General features: G+C 41.3%; 1 protein-coding gene across 5 annotated transcripts in view; it reads left to right on the top strand.

Moving 5' to 3' along the window:
- The window catches only part of ALG9 (ALG9 alpha-1,2-mannosyltransferase), a 95,972-nt gene that overhangs the window by 45,127 nt on the left and 37,542 nt on the right, over window positions 1-13,303 (top strand). Inside the window, exon 14 of one of the 5 annotated variants that reach the window (XM_028833962.2) lies at window positions 1,896-2,044. The exons of the other annotated variants lie outside the window; for them this stretch is intronic. Coding sequence (XP_028689795.1) covers window positions 1,896-1,910 — 15 coding nt within the window. The 3' untranslated portion in view covers window positions 1,911-2,044. Of the gene's footprint in view, window positions 1-1,895; window positions 2,045-13,303 lie in introns of those variants that run through there. 5 annotated transcript variants of the gene reach the window in all.

The following is a 13,303-nucleotide window of genomic DNA, read 5'->3' as shown; positions in this document are numbered from 1 at the left end:
AAATTTTTACCTGTGAGTTTAGATTTTTACAGTGCAATAAATTTTTACTTGTGAGTTTAAAGGTTCAATCAACAAATATGTATTTAGCAAGGCTATATGGGAGACAAAAAACTAAGACAGTCTGTGGCTCTGGAGGACAACTACTTTTGAAAATTTAACTGGAGCATATCTAAAAGAGGAAATGAAAAGACAGAAAAATACTTGAAATTTTTCCCTTTCAGATGTTTTCTCCCAGGCTTCCATGTCCTTATTTCAATAAAGGAAATATCATGGGAGGGTATTGATGATTGGCCACATGATAGTGGCAAGAGCATTGACTGGAAGTTAGGAGAGTCTGTGATTCTTCTCTGGAATCAAGCGAAGTGTATTTTCCTTTTAAATGACTGGGAATTTCTAAGACCATTGACATTTCTTTGGACACCTTTCCAATTTGCTGAAACTACACCTGAAATCCAATTGGAGTGTTTATATTTTAGCTTATCCCATTATCGGGAGAAACCCACCCCCAATATTCAACGTGGGTCCTTTTCTATCTTCCCTAAGTGTTGGCTGGTCTGAGAAGTAAGGGAAAGAGTACAAAAGAGAAATTTTAAAGCTGGGTGTCTGGGGGAGACATCACATGTCGGCAGGTTCCGTGATGCCCCCCAAGCTGCTAAACCAGCAAGTTTTTATTAGTGATTTTCAAAGGGGAGGGAGTGTACGAATAGGGTGTGGGTCACAGAGATCACATGCTTCACAAGGTAATAAAATATCACAAGGCAAATAGAGGCAGGGTGAGATCACAGGACCGGGGAGAAATTAAAATTGCTAATGAAGTTTCAGGCACACATTATCATTGATAACATTTAATCAGGTGACAGGGTTTGAGAGCAGACAACCAGTCTGACCAAAATTTATTAGGTGGAAATTTCCTCGTCCTAATAAGCCTGGGAGCGCTATGGGAGACCGGGGCTTATTTCATCCCTTATCTACAACCATGAGACAGATGTTCCCAAAGCAGCCATTTCAGAGGCCTCTCCTTAGGAACACATTCTCTTTCTCAGGGATGTTCCTTGCTGAGAAAAAGAATTCAGCGATATTTCTCCTATTTGCTTTTGAAAGAAGGTAAATATGGCTCTGTTTCGCCCGGCCTGCAGGCAGCCAGACTTTAAGATTATCTTTCTTGTTCCCTGAACATTGTGGTTATCCTGTTCTTTTTTCAAGGTGCCCAGATTTCATATTGTTTAAACAATTTGTGCAGTTAATGCAATCATCACAGGATTCTGAGGCGGCATTCCTCCTCAGTTTACGAATATGATGGGATTAAGAGATTAAGGCAAAGACAGGCATAGGAAATCACAAGAGTATTGATTGGGGAAGTGATAAGTGTCCGTGAAATTTTCACAATTTATGTTCAGAGATTACAGTAAAGACAGGTATAAGAAATTATGAAAGTGGCTGGGCGCGGTGGCTCAAGCCTGTAATCCCAGCACTTTGGGAGGCCAAGACGGGTGGATCACGAGGTCAGGAGATCGAGACCATTCTGGCTAACACAGTGAAACCCCGTCTCTACTAAAAAATACAAAAAACTAGCCAGGCGAGGTGGCGGGCGCCTGTAGTCCCAGCTACTCGGGAGGCTGAGGCAGGAGAATGGCGTAAATCCGGGAGGCGGAGCTTGCAGTGAGCCGAGATCCGGCCACTGCACTCCAGCCTGGGCGACAGAGCGAGACTCCGCCTCAAAAAAAAAAAAAAAAAAAAGAAATTATGAAAGTATTAATTTGGGAAACTAATAAATGTCCATGAAATCTTCACAATTTATGTTCTTCTGCCATGTCTTCAGCTGGTCCCTCCATTCGGGGTCCCTGACTTCCCACAACATCCCATTACCTATTTTCCTGTGAAATATTTTATGGCAGCACAGTTTACCTTGAGACATGTGTCCTGAGCCGGGGCCCTCATGACCAGAGATGAAAGTCTACATGCTGCTTCTGTCCTGGAAGAGATGAGTCCTGTTAGAGGCTTACTCTGCACTGTGTCCTACTCCAAGAGTGTGATGCTGGTGTTTGAGAGTCGAGATGATGTCACTGAAGACTGCAACCCTGACAAAGTTTCTGTTACAGCTGATGAGGAAAAGCTGTGACAATATTTATTACTACCCAGCTGTCCTTAGCTCACTCCTCCCCCGACAAAATACATACCTTTTATTATTGGGATCTCAACCTCTGTTTCAGGCCTTTTATTTCCTTTGAGAATATGTAGTTTTGTTTACATCTGGAGTGGTATTAAATTGTCATCCTTAACATATGCTTGTTGATAAGATGTAAACAATGTGATATTGATGATCGATAAATTGGCTTGAATTCCCCCACTATTACCTTTTTTTCTTTTGGTTTAGAGGTGCTTATTTGTTCTTCTCTAAAGCTTCTAGTGGGTTGAAACAGAAAGAAGTCACATTTCTTTCAAAATGAGTCTTAAATGCTTGTGTTTTACAAAATTTTAAATTAAGCTATATTTTTAGCTTCGACAGCTGGTTGATATGTAGCCTGTGACTAATGAAATGAAACACATTTTTGTTTCATGATCATGTGTTAATGTCACCCTACAATTTTGTTATTTTTGATGCAAGAAAGAATGATTAAATCTGAAGAAACAAAAAAAAAATGGGCTCTTTGGTTATACTTTAAGGCAGATTTAAATCCAGTCTTTTGATTTTTGAATTGTAGATGATGTGGTTATGATCTCAGATTTTGCAGTGCGAGATATTTATAAAATTGAGAGAATAAATTTATTCTCTCTGGTTGTAATTCAAGTCATGTTACTTTAGTTTTTAGACCTATGGGGCAGTAGATACTTGGTGTTTTCAGGGATATAAACTGAGGACTCTCAAGCTAAAAATAGTCACAGTGAAACAATATATATAGCATGATCCAGATCTTGTAAAAAAAAAAAAAATCAGTATCTGCAGAGAAGTTCTGGGATATACACTAACAGGCTGATGGTGATTTTCTTTGGGTGGGAGGACTATAAGTGATTTTTAAAGTTTTTTTTTGTAATAAATAATGTTTTAATTTCATCATGGAAAAAAAATAAATAACCATAATGGGGGCTGTCACTGTGAAATCTTTGATACCCCTACCAAGAAGATCTGTGGTGGACTTGAGCAACGTTCAGTGTGTTTTCAGTTGACCTCGAGTTTTTCTTCCTTGAACATAAGGACTTTCAACTCAAAATTGGAAGATAAGTTTTCTATCAAGTAATTTTTCCCTCTTAGCCTTCGGGCCTCTTCTTAAGTCATTTAGTCATATTTACTACTGTCTTCACTATTCTTTCCACAAATTATATCTTGATTACTTCAAAAAAATAGATGTGGTTCACTGATTTACAAGCTCCGAGGAACACTTTTTTTTAGAAACCTAGGACTAAAGAGGATGCCACAGTGTATAAGGCAAGTAGGTTATTAAACTCTTGCAGGCAGAAGTGAATTAAGAAATTAAATAAAAATTTAAATAAAGTTGATTTTCCTGTTGTTGGGGTTTGGACAGAAAGCCTTGTCTGTCCCGTAAGCATGCTCAAGACTATCCATTGGCAGCATAATTCAAACAGTTTTGAATCACTGGCTCAAGAAGACAATGATCTATAAATATTATCAGCACAATCATGTTCATCTCCTATCTTTTTTTTTTTGAGACGGTGTCTTGCTGTGTCACCCAGGCTGGAGTGCAGTGCCGCAGTCTCGGCTCACTGCAACCTCCACCTCTCTGGTTCAAACAATTCCCCTGCCTCAGCCTCCCGAGTAGCTGGGGTTACAGGCGCACACCACCACGCCTGGCTAATTTTTTTGTATTTTTAGTAGAGACAGGGTTTCGCCTTGTTGGCCAGACTGATCTCAAATGCCTGACCTCAGGCATTCCGCCCGCCTTGGCCTCCCAAAGTGCTGGGATTACAGACGTGAACCACCACGCCCAGCCATTTTTTATTTTTTGTAGAGACAGTGTCTGGCAATGTTGCCCAGGGTGGTCTCAAACTCCTAAACTGAAGAGATCCTCCCACCTTGACCTCTCAAAGTGTTGGGATTACAGACATGAGCCACTGCACCTGGCTGCATATATTATTATTATTTTTTTTTTTTTAATTTTTTGAGATGGAGTTTTGCTCTTGTTGGCCAGGCTGGAGTGCAATGGTGTGTTCTCAGCTCACCGCAACGTCCGCCTCCCGGGTTCAAGCGATTCTCCTGCCTCAGCTTCCTGAGTAGCTGGGATTTCAGGCATGCGCCACCATGCCCGGCTAATTTTGTATTTTTAGTACAAACGGGGTTTCTCCATGTTGGTCAGGCTGGTCTCAAACTCCCGACCTCAGGTGATCCGCCCACCTCAGCCTCCCAAAGTGCTGGGATTACAGGAGTGAGTCACCTCGCCTGGCTGCATATATTATTTTGATAAACCTAAAGGTGAATTTAGAAAAGGACATGAATCTTGCCCTCAGAATCTAGTAGAATAAACAAACTTAAAATATTATTAAACGGTGTACTGAGTGCCATAATGTGCATAGGGAAGGTGAGAGAACTCTTGCTACTTCAGCCTCACGTAAGAGGTAGCATAGGAATTGAGTCTTAGAGGCTGATTAAGAATTTTCTGGCAGAGGAAGGGGAAATTGACATTCCAGTCAGAAGGAACAGCTTATGCAAAGACTTGAAGTATGAAAGAACATTAAATATTTAGGAGAAATTAAATGCCTTGAGGTTTCTAGATTTTAGTTAATTGAGCAGAAGCATTTCTCATTTCTTCTCTGTTTCATTGTTCTCACATATTTATGTATGTGACTGTGTTCTCTGGCAAATTTTACATTTGTTTAAAAACAAGGGTTCATGTTTTTCATTAATCTTTGAAACCTTCACAGTGCCTGACATAGGGATTATACATAGCAGGTGATTTTTTAAAATTTAAGTGAAATACCCAAGTAGCCCTTCATTTAGTCCCTTTGAACTAAAGAGAGGCCTCCCCAAACCTTGTTAATAGTAGAAATTTGGACCAATTAGGACTCAAGCACTACCATTTTTCTTTCTTTTCTTTTCTTTTTTTTTTTTGAGACAGAGTCTCACTCTGTGCCCAGGCTGGAGTGCAGTGGCAAGATCTTGGCTCACTGCAAGCTCCGCCTCCCGGGTCTATGCCATTCTCCTGCCTCAGCCTCCTGAGTAGCTGGGACTACAGGCACCCGCTACCACACCCGGCTAACGTTTTGTATTTTTAGTAGAGATGAGGTTTCACCATGTTAGCCAGGATGGTCTCGATCTCCTGACCTTGTGATCTGCCTGCCGCCTCCTTCCAAAGTGCTGGGATTACAGGAATGAGCCACTGCACCCAGCCACTACCATTTTTCAAGATTGTTTATATTCCTGTAAGAGTACCAGGTTACAAGCACCTGAAGAACAGGGATCATGTCTAGCTTTCTCCTGTCGTTTGTTTCTAATGTAAATTGACAAAGGTTTGTATTTGGCAGATTTGTGTCCTAACTGGTTCCCTATCAAGTTTGATATGTTGCGGGAAGATGGAATACTTTTCTTTTAGCTGTGATAGGTCTATTTCACACAGATGTTTCTGAATTCTCTGTTCAGGGTCATTTATGGAAACGAATTCAAAGCCTGGGAGCCACGCCTCCCGCATGCAACTTAATAAAATTTCATACGTTGATGCAAATATTAACCTGGGTAGAACTTTATCTATTGAATTTATGTTCTTCTGAATGAGTGATGAAAAGAATTGTGAAGAGGTTTGCGTTTAAAAAGACATTCCCTCTTCTTAGATTGTAAAGTATATAGCAAGAACTGATAATAATGCAAACTAACTGATTAAGCACAGAAATTATGATAGGAAAAGATTTTATAAGCATGTTTTGCCAACTCTGGATAATTGAAAATTAACTTCCCATTACTTTTTATTTATGCTTTGGTATAATGGCTTTATTCTATTGGCTGGATGAATGCCATTTAAAGTTCATACATCTGATATTGTCCATCATAAGTTGGAAGCTCCTAAAGGGAAGATATCTATCCATTTATTTGTCTTCCTCTGGTCCCCTTTTAAACTGTAATAACAATACACAACCCGTAAAGAAAAAAATGGAGACTTTGACAAAAATGGTGACTATTTGTATATATGTCGACTTAACTCTATAAGTAGAAATTCTCTAAACTTTGTGTGATTTTTCTTTTGTTTCCTAATTTAGTACTTAATAGGACTTTCTTGATGGCAGTGATCGTGACTTTAGTCATAAATACTAATGAATTTCATTCTATATCATAGATGCATTCTTAAAATATTTTATATACACTGATATTTCAAAAGTCCGATTTATGAAAGAAACCCAGAATTTGTTATTGTGAAACGAAAGAAAGCAAGCAGTCTCCCATGATTTCTTAGATTTCTAAATCTGCATTTTTGTATAAAGTAGCTTGTTTATTTTGAGACATGTTGTTGAGAACTAAGAGATAATCACCCAGTTGGGCTTTACTGAGTTGCAGCACCACCATCCTGGGTGTTCACCCTTATGTACTAGTTTCACAAGGGGGACAAATAGTTTCATTTCATGTAACACCTCTCATCAGTTGGTAGTGGCTCACTGGAGCCTGGGATGAAAGAGCATGATGACATTGAATCCAAGCTCAGTGGAAGGGTGCCACAATTGATTGGTGATGTTGAATATGAACAGTGGGAAAGGAAACAACAGCTGGAGCTTTCTGTATTTGCCATCACCTAACTTCAGGATAGATCTGTGTGGTGATCTAGGCTCTGTAGATAAGACATGTGACCTGTTCCCAAATCAGACTTTTTATATTGGTAAAGCACTTAGAGATGAAGAAGCACTGTAAAAATTTAGAATTTTTCAGGCATGTAAGCCCACAAAATTTCTTTAACCTTTCTATATTTAACATTGGCTTTAAATAGCTCCTTGACATCAACAAATTGAGAGAACTGAATGATCTTACTTTGCCTTTGCCATTTGTGACATGTTTCTTAACTGTGTTCAGTACTAGAAGCAAGACGTAGACTTTCTAATTGCCCGAGACTTGGCAGTGTAAACCAAATCCTGTATATTTGTTACCTCCAGCACAGGGCTTTTAATATGGAAATGTATGTAATGATGAACAGCAGTAGTTTAGAGAAGAGTAGAATCAGCAAAGGGGAGTATATTTGCAATTGTGAGGAAATTGCGTTCTCTACATTTGCTTTCTCTAGAGTTGAGAAATTGCTTTCTCTAGAGTTGAGAGGGATCTTAGTGGCTTGCGCTCCAAACCTTTTGGAAAGGTGGTAAAATCTCTGAGCCTAGGTAAAGTTACTTCCCTAAATCACAGAGCTAGAGGCAGAGTATTCAGCGGTCCCATTTCCTGATACAAATGAAAATATTAGCTAGATTTAAATAAAAAGAGCACTTAGTTGGAGGCAGAAGATACAGAGCTTTTTTTTTTTTTTTGAGATGGAGTTTCACTTTTGTTGCCCAGGCTGGAGGGCAATGGTGTGATCTCGGCTCACCACAACCTCCACCTCCCAGGTTCAAGCGATTCTCCTGCCTCAGCCTCCCGAGTAGCTGGGATTACAGGAATGCGCCACCATTCCTGGCAAAATTTTTGTATTTTTAGTAGAGATGGGGTTTCTGCATGTTGTCAGGCTGGTCTTGAACTCCCAACCTCAGGTGATCCTCCCACCTCTGCCTCCCAAAGTGCTGGGATTACAGGCGTGAGCCACTGTGCCTGGCCTTTTTTTTGAGACAGGGTCTTGCACTATCACCCAGGCTGGAGCGCAGTGGCGTGATCATGGCTCACTACAATCTCAACTTCCTGGGCTCAGGTGATTCTCCCACCTTGCCCTCTTGAGTAGCTGGGACTACAGGTGCACACCACCACACCCAGCTAATTTTTGTGTTTTTTGTAGAGATGAGGTCTCACCATTTTGCCCAGGTTGGTCTTGAACTCCTAGGCTCAAGCAGTCTGCCCGCCTTGACCTCCCAAAGTGTTATAATTACATGTGTGAGCCACAGCACCTGGCCTTTTTTTTTTTTTTTTTTTTTGAGACTGAGCTGTGCTTTGTCACCCAGGCTGGAGTGCAGTGGTGCGAACACAGCTCACTGCAACCTTGACCTCCCAGGCTTAAGTGATCCTCCTGCCTCAGCCTCTCGAGTAACTGGAACTACAGGCACGTGCCACCGTGCCTGGCTAATTTTTGTTTTTTGTAGAGACAGCATTTCACCCTGCTGCCCAGGCTGGACTCAAACTCCTGGGCTCAAGTGATCTGCCCACCTTGGCCTCCCAAAGGGCTGGGATTACAGGTGTGAGCCACTGGGCCCAGCACAGAACATTATTATGATCTACTTTTCTGTTGCTGTCATTTTGGAGCATTAGCCACTCCCAATGTTTGTTTTATGGTTGCTTGCTGATATAATCTGTATCTATCTCAAAGTCCCACAAGTGGATATTAATGCAGTGTGATTTCTGCCCAGTGCTCTGAATGTCAAAGTGAAGAAATTCAAAGAAGCCTGGGTAAACAGCGGAAGTCACTGTGACTCAGCCAAATGCCTCGTCATCTCATTAGTGATACACGCGAATGGACCATTTCTGTAGGAACAGATTCCCACTGTTCCTACCTATGATCAAGCAAAACCACAGCCAACGGAATGGGCTTGGCGGAGTCACTGGGAAAAGAAGACCCTGTTGAGCTTGACTCTAGTCTGGCATGGTGGAGAGACATGAGAAATGTAGAATAAGCTGGAGATTCCAGGAGTTGGGGATGATCTTCAAGGGGCTTTGGCTTTTGGTGCTGCTGTGGGGAGAGTGCCAAGTAGGATGTTTGACTGGGGCAATACACCTGTCAAACAGTAATGCAGGTGTGTTAAGGTGAACTCAAGGAGGATAGAAGCCTCCTGTGGAGCAGAAGGGGAAAAGCCCACTTGTACAAATACAGAGCATGAAAGTAGGACCTTATAGGAAAAAAATACTGATAATCCATTTTCAAATATGTAGAGCATATGCATTAGGATTTCTTTTTACTTTTTAAAAAATTTTGTTTTTAGAGACAAAGTCTCACTCTCTTTTCCAGGCTGGAGTGCAATCGTGCAATCATAGTTCACTGCACTTTCAAATTCCTGATATCAAGCAATCCTACCACCTCAGCCTCCCGAGTAATGAGGATTACAGGTGCACACCACCATACCTGGCTAATTTGTGTGTGTGTGTGTGTGTTTGGAGACGGGGTCTCACTATGTTCCCAGGCTGGTCTTGAACCCCTGGCCTTAAGTGATCCTCCTACCTCAGCTTCCCAAAGTGCTGGGATTATAGGTGTGAGCCACAATACCTGGCCCTACATTTGTATTTTTTATAGTAAAAAAGTTGCGGCTAAAATGGAGTCAAAAGACATCTTAGAACTTCTTTACATGCAGAAAGTTTTGGAAGGTTGCAGAACTGGACTTGATTATCTCTAACATCTTGTCTGTGAAATGAGAAAGGCAAGAAATACCAATTTGGACTTTGAGTTAATGCTATGGTTTGTGTCCCCCAAAGTTCTTGTATTGGGAACTTGATCCCCAATGTGTCAGTGTTAGGAGGTGGGACCTAATGGAAGGTGTTTGGGTCATGGGAGCTCTGCCCTCATGAGTAGATTAATGCCATTATCACGGGAGTGGTTTATCTCAAGAGTTAGTGCATTATAAAAGGATGAGTTCATCCCTCTCTTGCTGTCTCTTGCCATGTCTTTGCCTTTCTACTATGTGCTGCCTTCTGCCATGAGATTGCACAGTAAGAAGGCCCTTACCAGATGCCAGCACCTTGATTTTATACTCATCAGCCTCCAAAACTGTAAGGAAGTAAATTTCTGTTCTTTATAAATTATCCTGTCTCAGATATTCTGTTATAGCAACACAGAGTGGACTAAAACAGTTGCTCTTAAGTGTGATTATTCTGTTTATTTCCTTTGGATTCTCTAATCCCTTTCCCAATAGCAGGAACGCATTCATAGATCTGAATGGAGTCATATATTTTGATGGCACAGTAAGAAGGCCCTTACCAGATGCCAACACCTTGATTTTGTTTAGTAGATTTATTATAATATGATGTGATCTTTATTGTATGGTATTAGGGAGGAAATAGATTGTCCTCCAGGGGCTAGAAGCGAAGGGAAGAAATTCTTGGCACTTACAAATAAGCTGGTCATAGTTTTGAACAGCTTGGTGTTGGAAGTTGTCCAGCATCCTGGTGCAGCTGGTCACCATTCTTTCCTTCCATAAATACTTTTTGACTGCCTGAGGTATGCCAGGTACTGTACCAGGCACCAGGTTTATTGTACTGATAAAGACAGATTCAGTTCTTGCCTTCACAGAGCTTATAAGGTTCACCTATAAGAAAGCTTGGGCCTTGCTGCAGTTGCTCACAGAGGGATTTGAGGAGATGTGATGAATCAGAATTTATTATGTGTTTGGAAGGAAGACATTTTGAATGCTGCTTAAAAGCTAAGTATTAAATTAATAACATATGTCAGCCATTGTGGCTGTTGGATAGCCTCAGTTATGACCAAATTTTACTTAGCTGTGGGCAAACTGTCTAAACAGTTTTCTCAGCTTTAATCCTCCCACTTGCCTAGGAGTTTACAGGGCAGCTGATTTAGATTGATCTTTCACATTATCCCCTTGGACTCTTAGAGGAGTCATGATGACAGTTGTTTACCAGAGGATTTTCAGTGACATTTGAGAAATAAGATCTGTCTTCTGTGTGGAGATGGTTTCTCTGTGATGTTCCCTGAACCTCATGTTGGCCCTTGCCAGAGATCTCTATTTTTACAGCTACTTGCGTCATTGTCATTTCCAGCTGATAGATGATTGAATGCAACTTCACATCCTTCCTGTCTTAGGACTTGTGGGGCTTTGGCTCAGGCAGCTGGATAGACAGCAGAGAAGGTCACTGAGAATAGGAGGTTGGACTATTAGTTCTTTCCTTGTCCCCACATGGCATTCTAAACTGCGATAAAATTATTTGATACAACCATTGAACCCATTCCTCCTGTTGCCTTTTCTCAGTCTTCAGCTCCTCATAGCCTTTCTGTAGCATTTGAAATCTACTCTCCACCCAGATTTTCAAAACTGTGTACTTCCTTGATTCTTCTATGTCCTGTCTTCTGGTTCCTTTCATCCTTGGCTTCTTCCACTTCTTCCTTCTGCCAAGTACTACATGTGTCTTCTCAGCTTTATCTGTGGTCTTTGGCCTTATCTGTTTGTTTCTTGTCTCTCTTCTACTCTTTCACCTTTTCTTCCCTCCTTCACTTCCTCTACCTTTTTTTCATGCATTCTTGCACATATTTGTTAAATAGACATTTACTTAGGACCTACCGTATGTTTTGTACTGTGCTAGGTTTTTGGCATAGAAGAGTGAATGAGATAGACACAACCCCAGATTTTATGGAGCTTACAATGAATTTCCCAATTAATTAATAGAATATAATTGTAAAATGTTTTGAGAAGTATTGGTTGCTATGAGAGCATGTAATTTAGGACCTGCCCTAGTTTAAGAGGTCAGTGAAGTCTTTCTTAAGGAAATCATTTTTAGCTGAAATCTGAAGGATGAGTAGGAATTTATGAGGGGACAACAGGGAGTGTTCCAGGAGTAGGAACAGAAAACAGTTCTCTAACTCAGTATTTCACTCATATTGGTCTTCTTTCAATTACAGTTGTGTGCTGCTCAGTGACGCTTTGATCTAGGGCAGACTGCGTATTTGATGGTGGTCCCACAAGATTATTATGGCTATACCATACAGCCTGGGTGTGTCATAGGCTATACTGTCTAGGTCTGTGTAAATACACTCTATGATGTTCACATAATGATGAAATCATCTAAGACGCATTTCTCAAAACCTGTCTCCCTCATTAAGTGATGCATGACTGTACTTGAATACACCATGCTTCTTTCCACCTCATTAGGTGTAAGACACAAGTTATCATCTTTCCTCAATGTCACCCAAACCTATTCTTCACTGCAGCCTTAGTTCACTTGTCACTGATTTCATTTGAAACAGAAGTGAGGGCCAGGTGTGGTGGCTCACGTCTGAAATCCCAGCACTGTGGGAGGCCAAAGTGGGCAGATCACTTGAGGTCAGGAGTTTGAGACCAGCCTGGCCAACATGGTGAAATCCCATCTCTACTAAAAATATAAAAATTAGCCAGCCGTGGTGGCGGGCGCCTGTAATCCCAGCTACTCAGGAGGCTGGGGCAGGGGAGAATCGCTTGAACCTGCGAGGTGGAGGTTGCAGTGAGCTGAGACCGCGCCACTGCACTTCAGCCTGGGCAACAGAGCAAAATCTGTCTCAAAAAAAAAAGAGAGAAATAGAAGTGAGATTTGTCCTTTCTTCTTCATTCCCACTGCCATAGAAATATCAGAAGGTGATGTAGAAGCAGGTAGATCACTTAAGCCCAGGAGTTCGAGACCAGCCTGGGCAACATGGTGAAACCCCGGCTCTACAAAATACAAAAAAATTAGCCAGGCGTGGTGTTGTACACCTGTTGTCCCAGCTACCTAGGAGGCTGAGGTAGTAGGATCACTTGAGCCTGGGGAGGTTGAGACTGCAGTGAGTTGTGATTTGCACTACTACACTGCAACTTGGGTGACTGAGTCCCTAAGAAAGAAATATCAGAAGGCAATATCACTTCACAACTGGATATTACAGTAGTAACTAGAGTACTTACTTCAGCTTTTTCCTCCAACACTTTCTTGCCTCATCTTCTGCAGCATAACCAGTATAGACCTCTCTTTCTAAGACCCTGTTTTTATCATCTTACTTCTTGGCTGAAAAACCTAGAATAGATTCCTGATGCACAAAATCCAGATTCTCTTCCTTTGGATCCTCCATTATCAGTCCTTAGACTGTCTCGGTCTTGTTTTGTTTCTCAACAGACACCTTTTGGGACAGGTAGATATTCTTCTTCTTCCCCCTGTCAACCATGCTCCTTTCTGCGTTTTTCCCTCTGTTTTCTCTTTAACTTTTATTACCAGCTCTAGGAAGTCTTTTCAACTACTGTAGCCTCCAGTGATCTCATCCTCTCTGAACTCTGAATTTTTAATAACACTTTCTGTATTTCATATATGCTAATGTCATTTCCTTACCTAAATTATAACTTTAAGAATGGCTGGGGCTGGGTGTGGTGGCTCATGCCTATAACCCAGAACTTTTGGAGGCCAAGGCGGGAGGAATCACTGGAGCCCAGGAATTCAAGACCAGCCTGGGAAAGTTAGTGAGACCTTGTCTCTATTTTAAAAAAATGTAAAAATTAGCCAGGCATGGTGGCACATGCCTGT

Source organism: Macaca mulatta, chromosome 14 (genome assembly GCF_049350105.2).
Source record: "Macaca mulatta isolate MMU2019108-1 chromosome 14, T2T-MMU8v2.0, whole genome shotgun sequence".
In the NCBI taxonomy this organism is placed as follows: domain Eukaryota; kingdom Metazoa; phylum Chordata; class Mammalia; order Primates; family Cercopithecidae; genus Macaca; species Macaca mulatta.
Note: the sequence above shows the minus strand (reverse complement) of the source record. Positions and strands in the feature narration are given on the sequence as shown.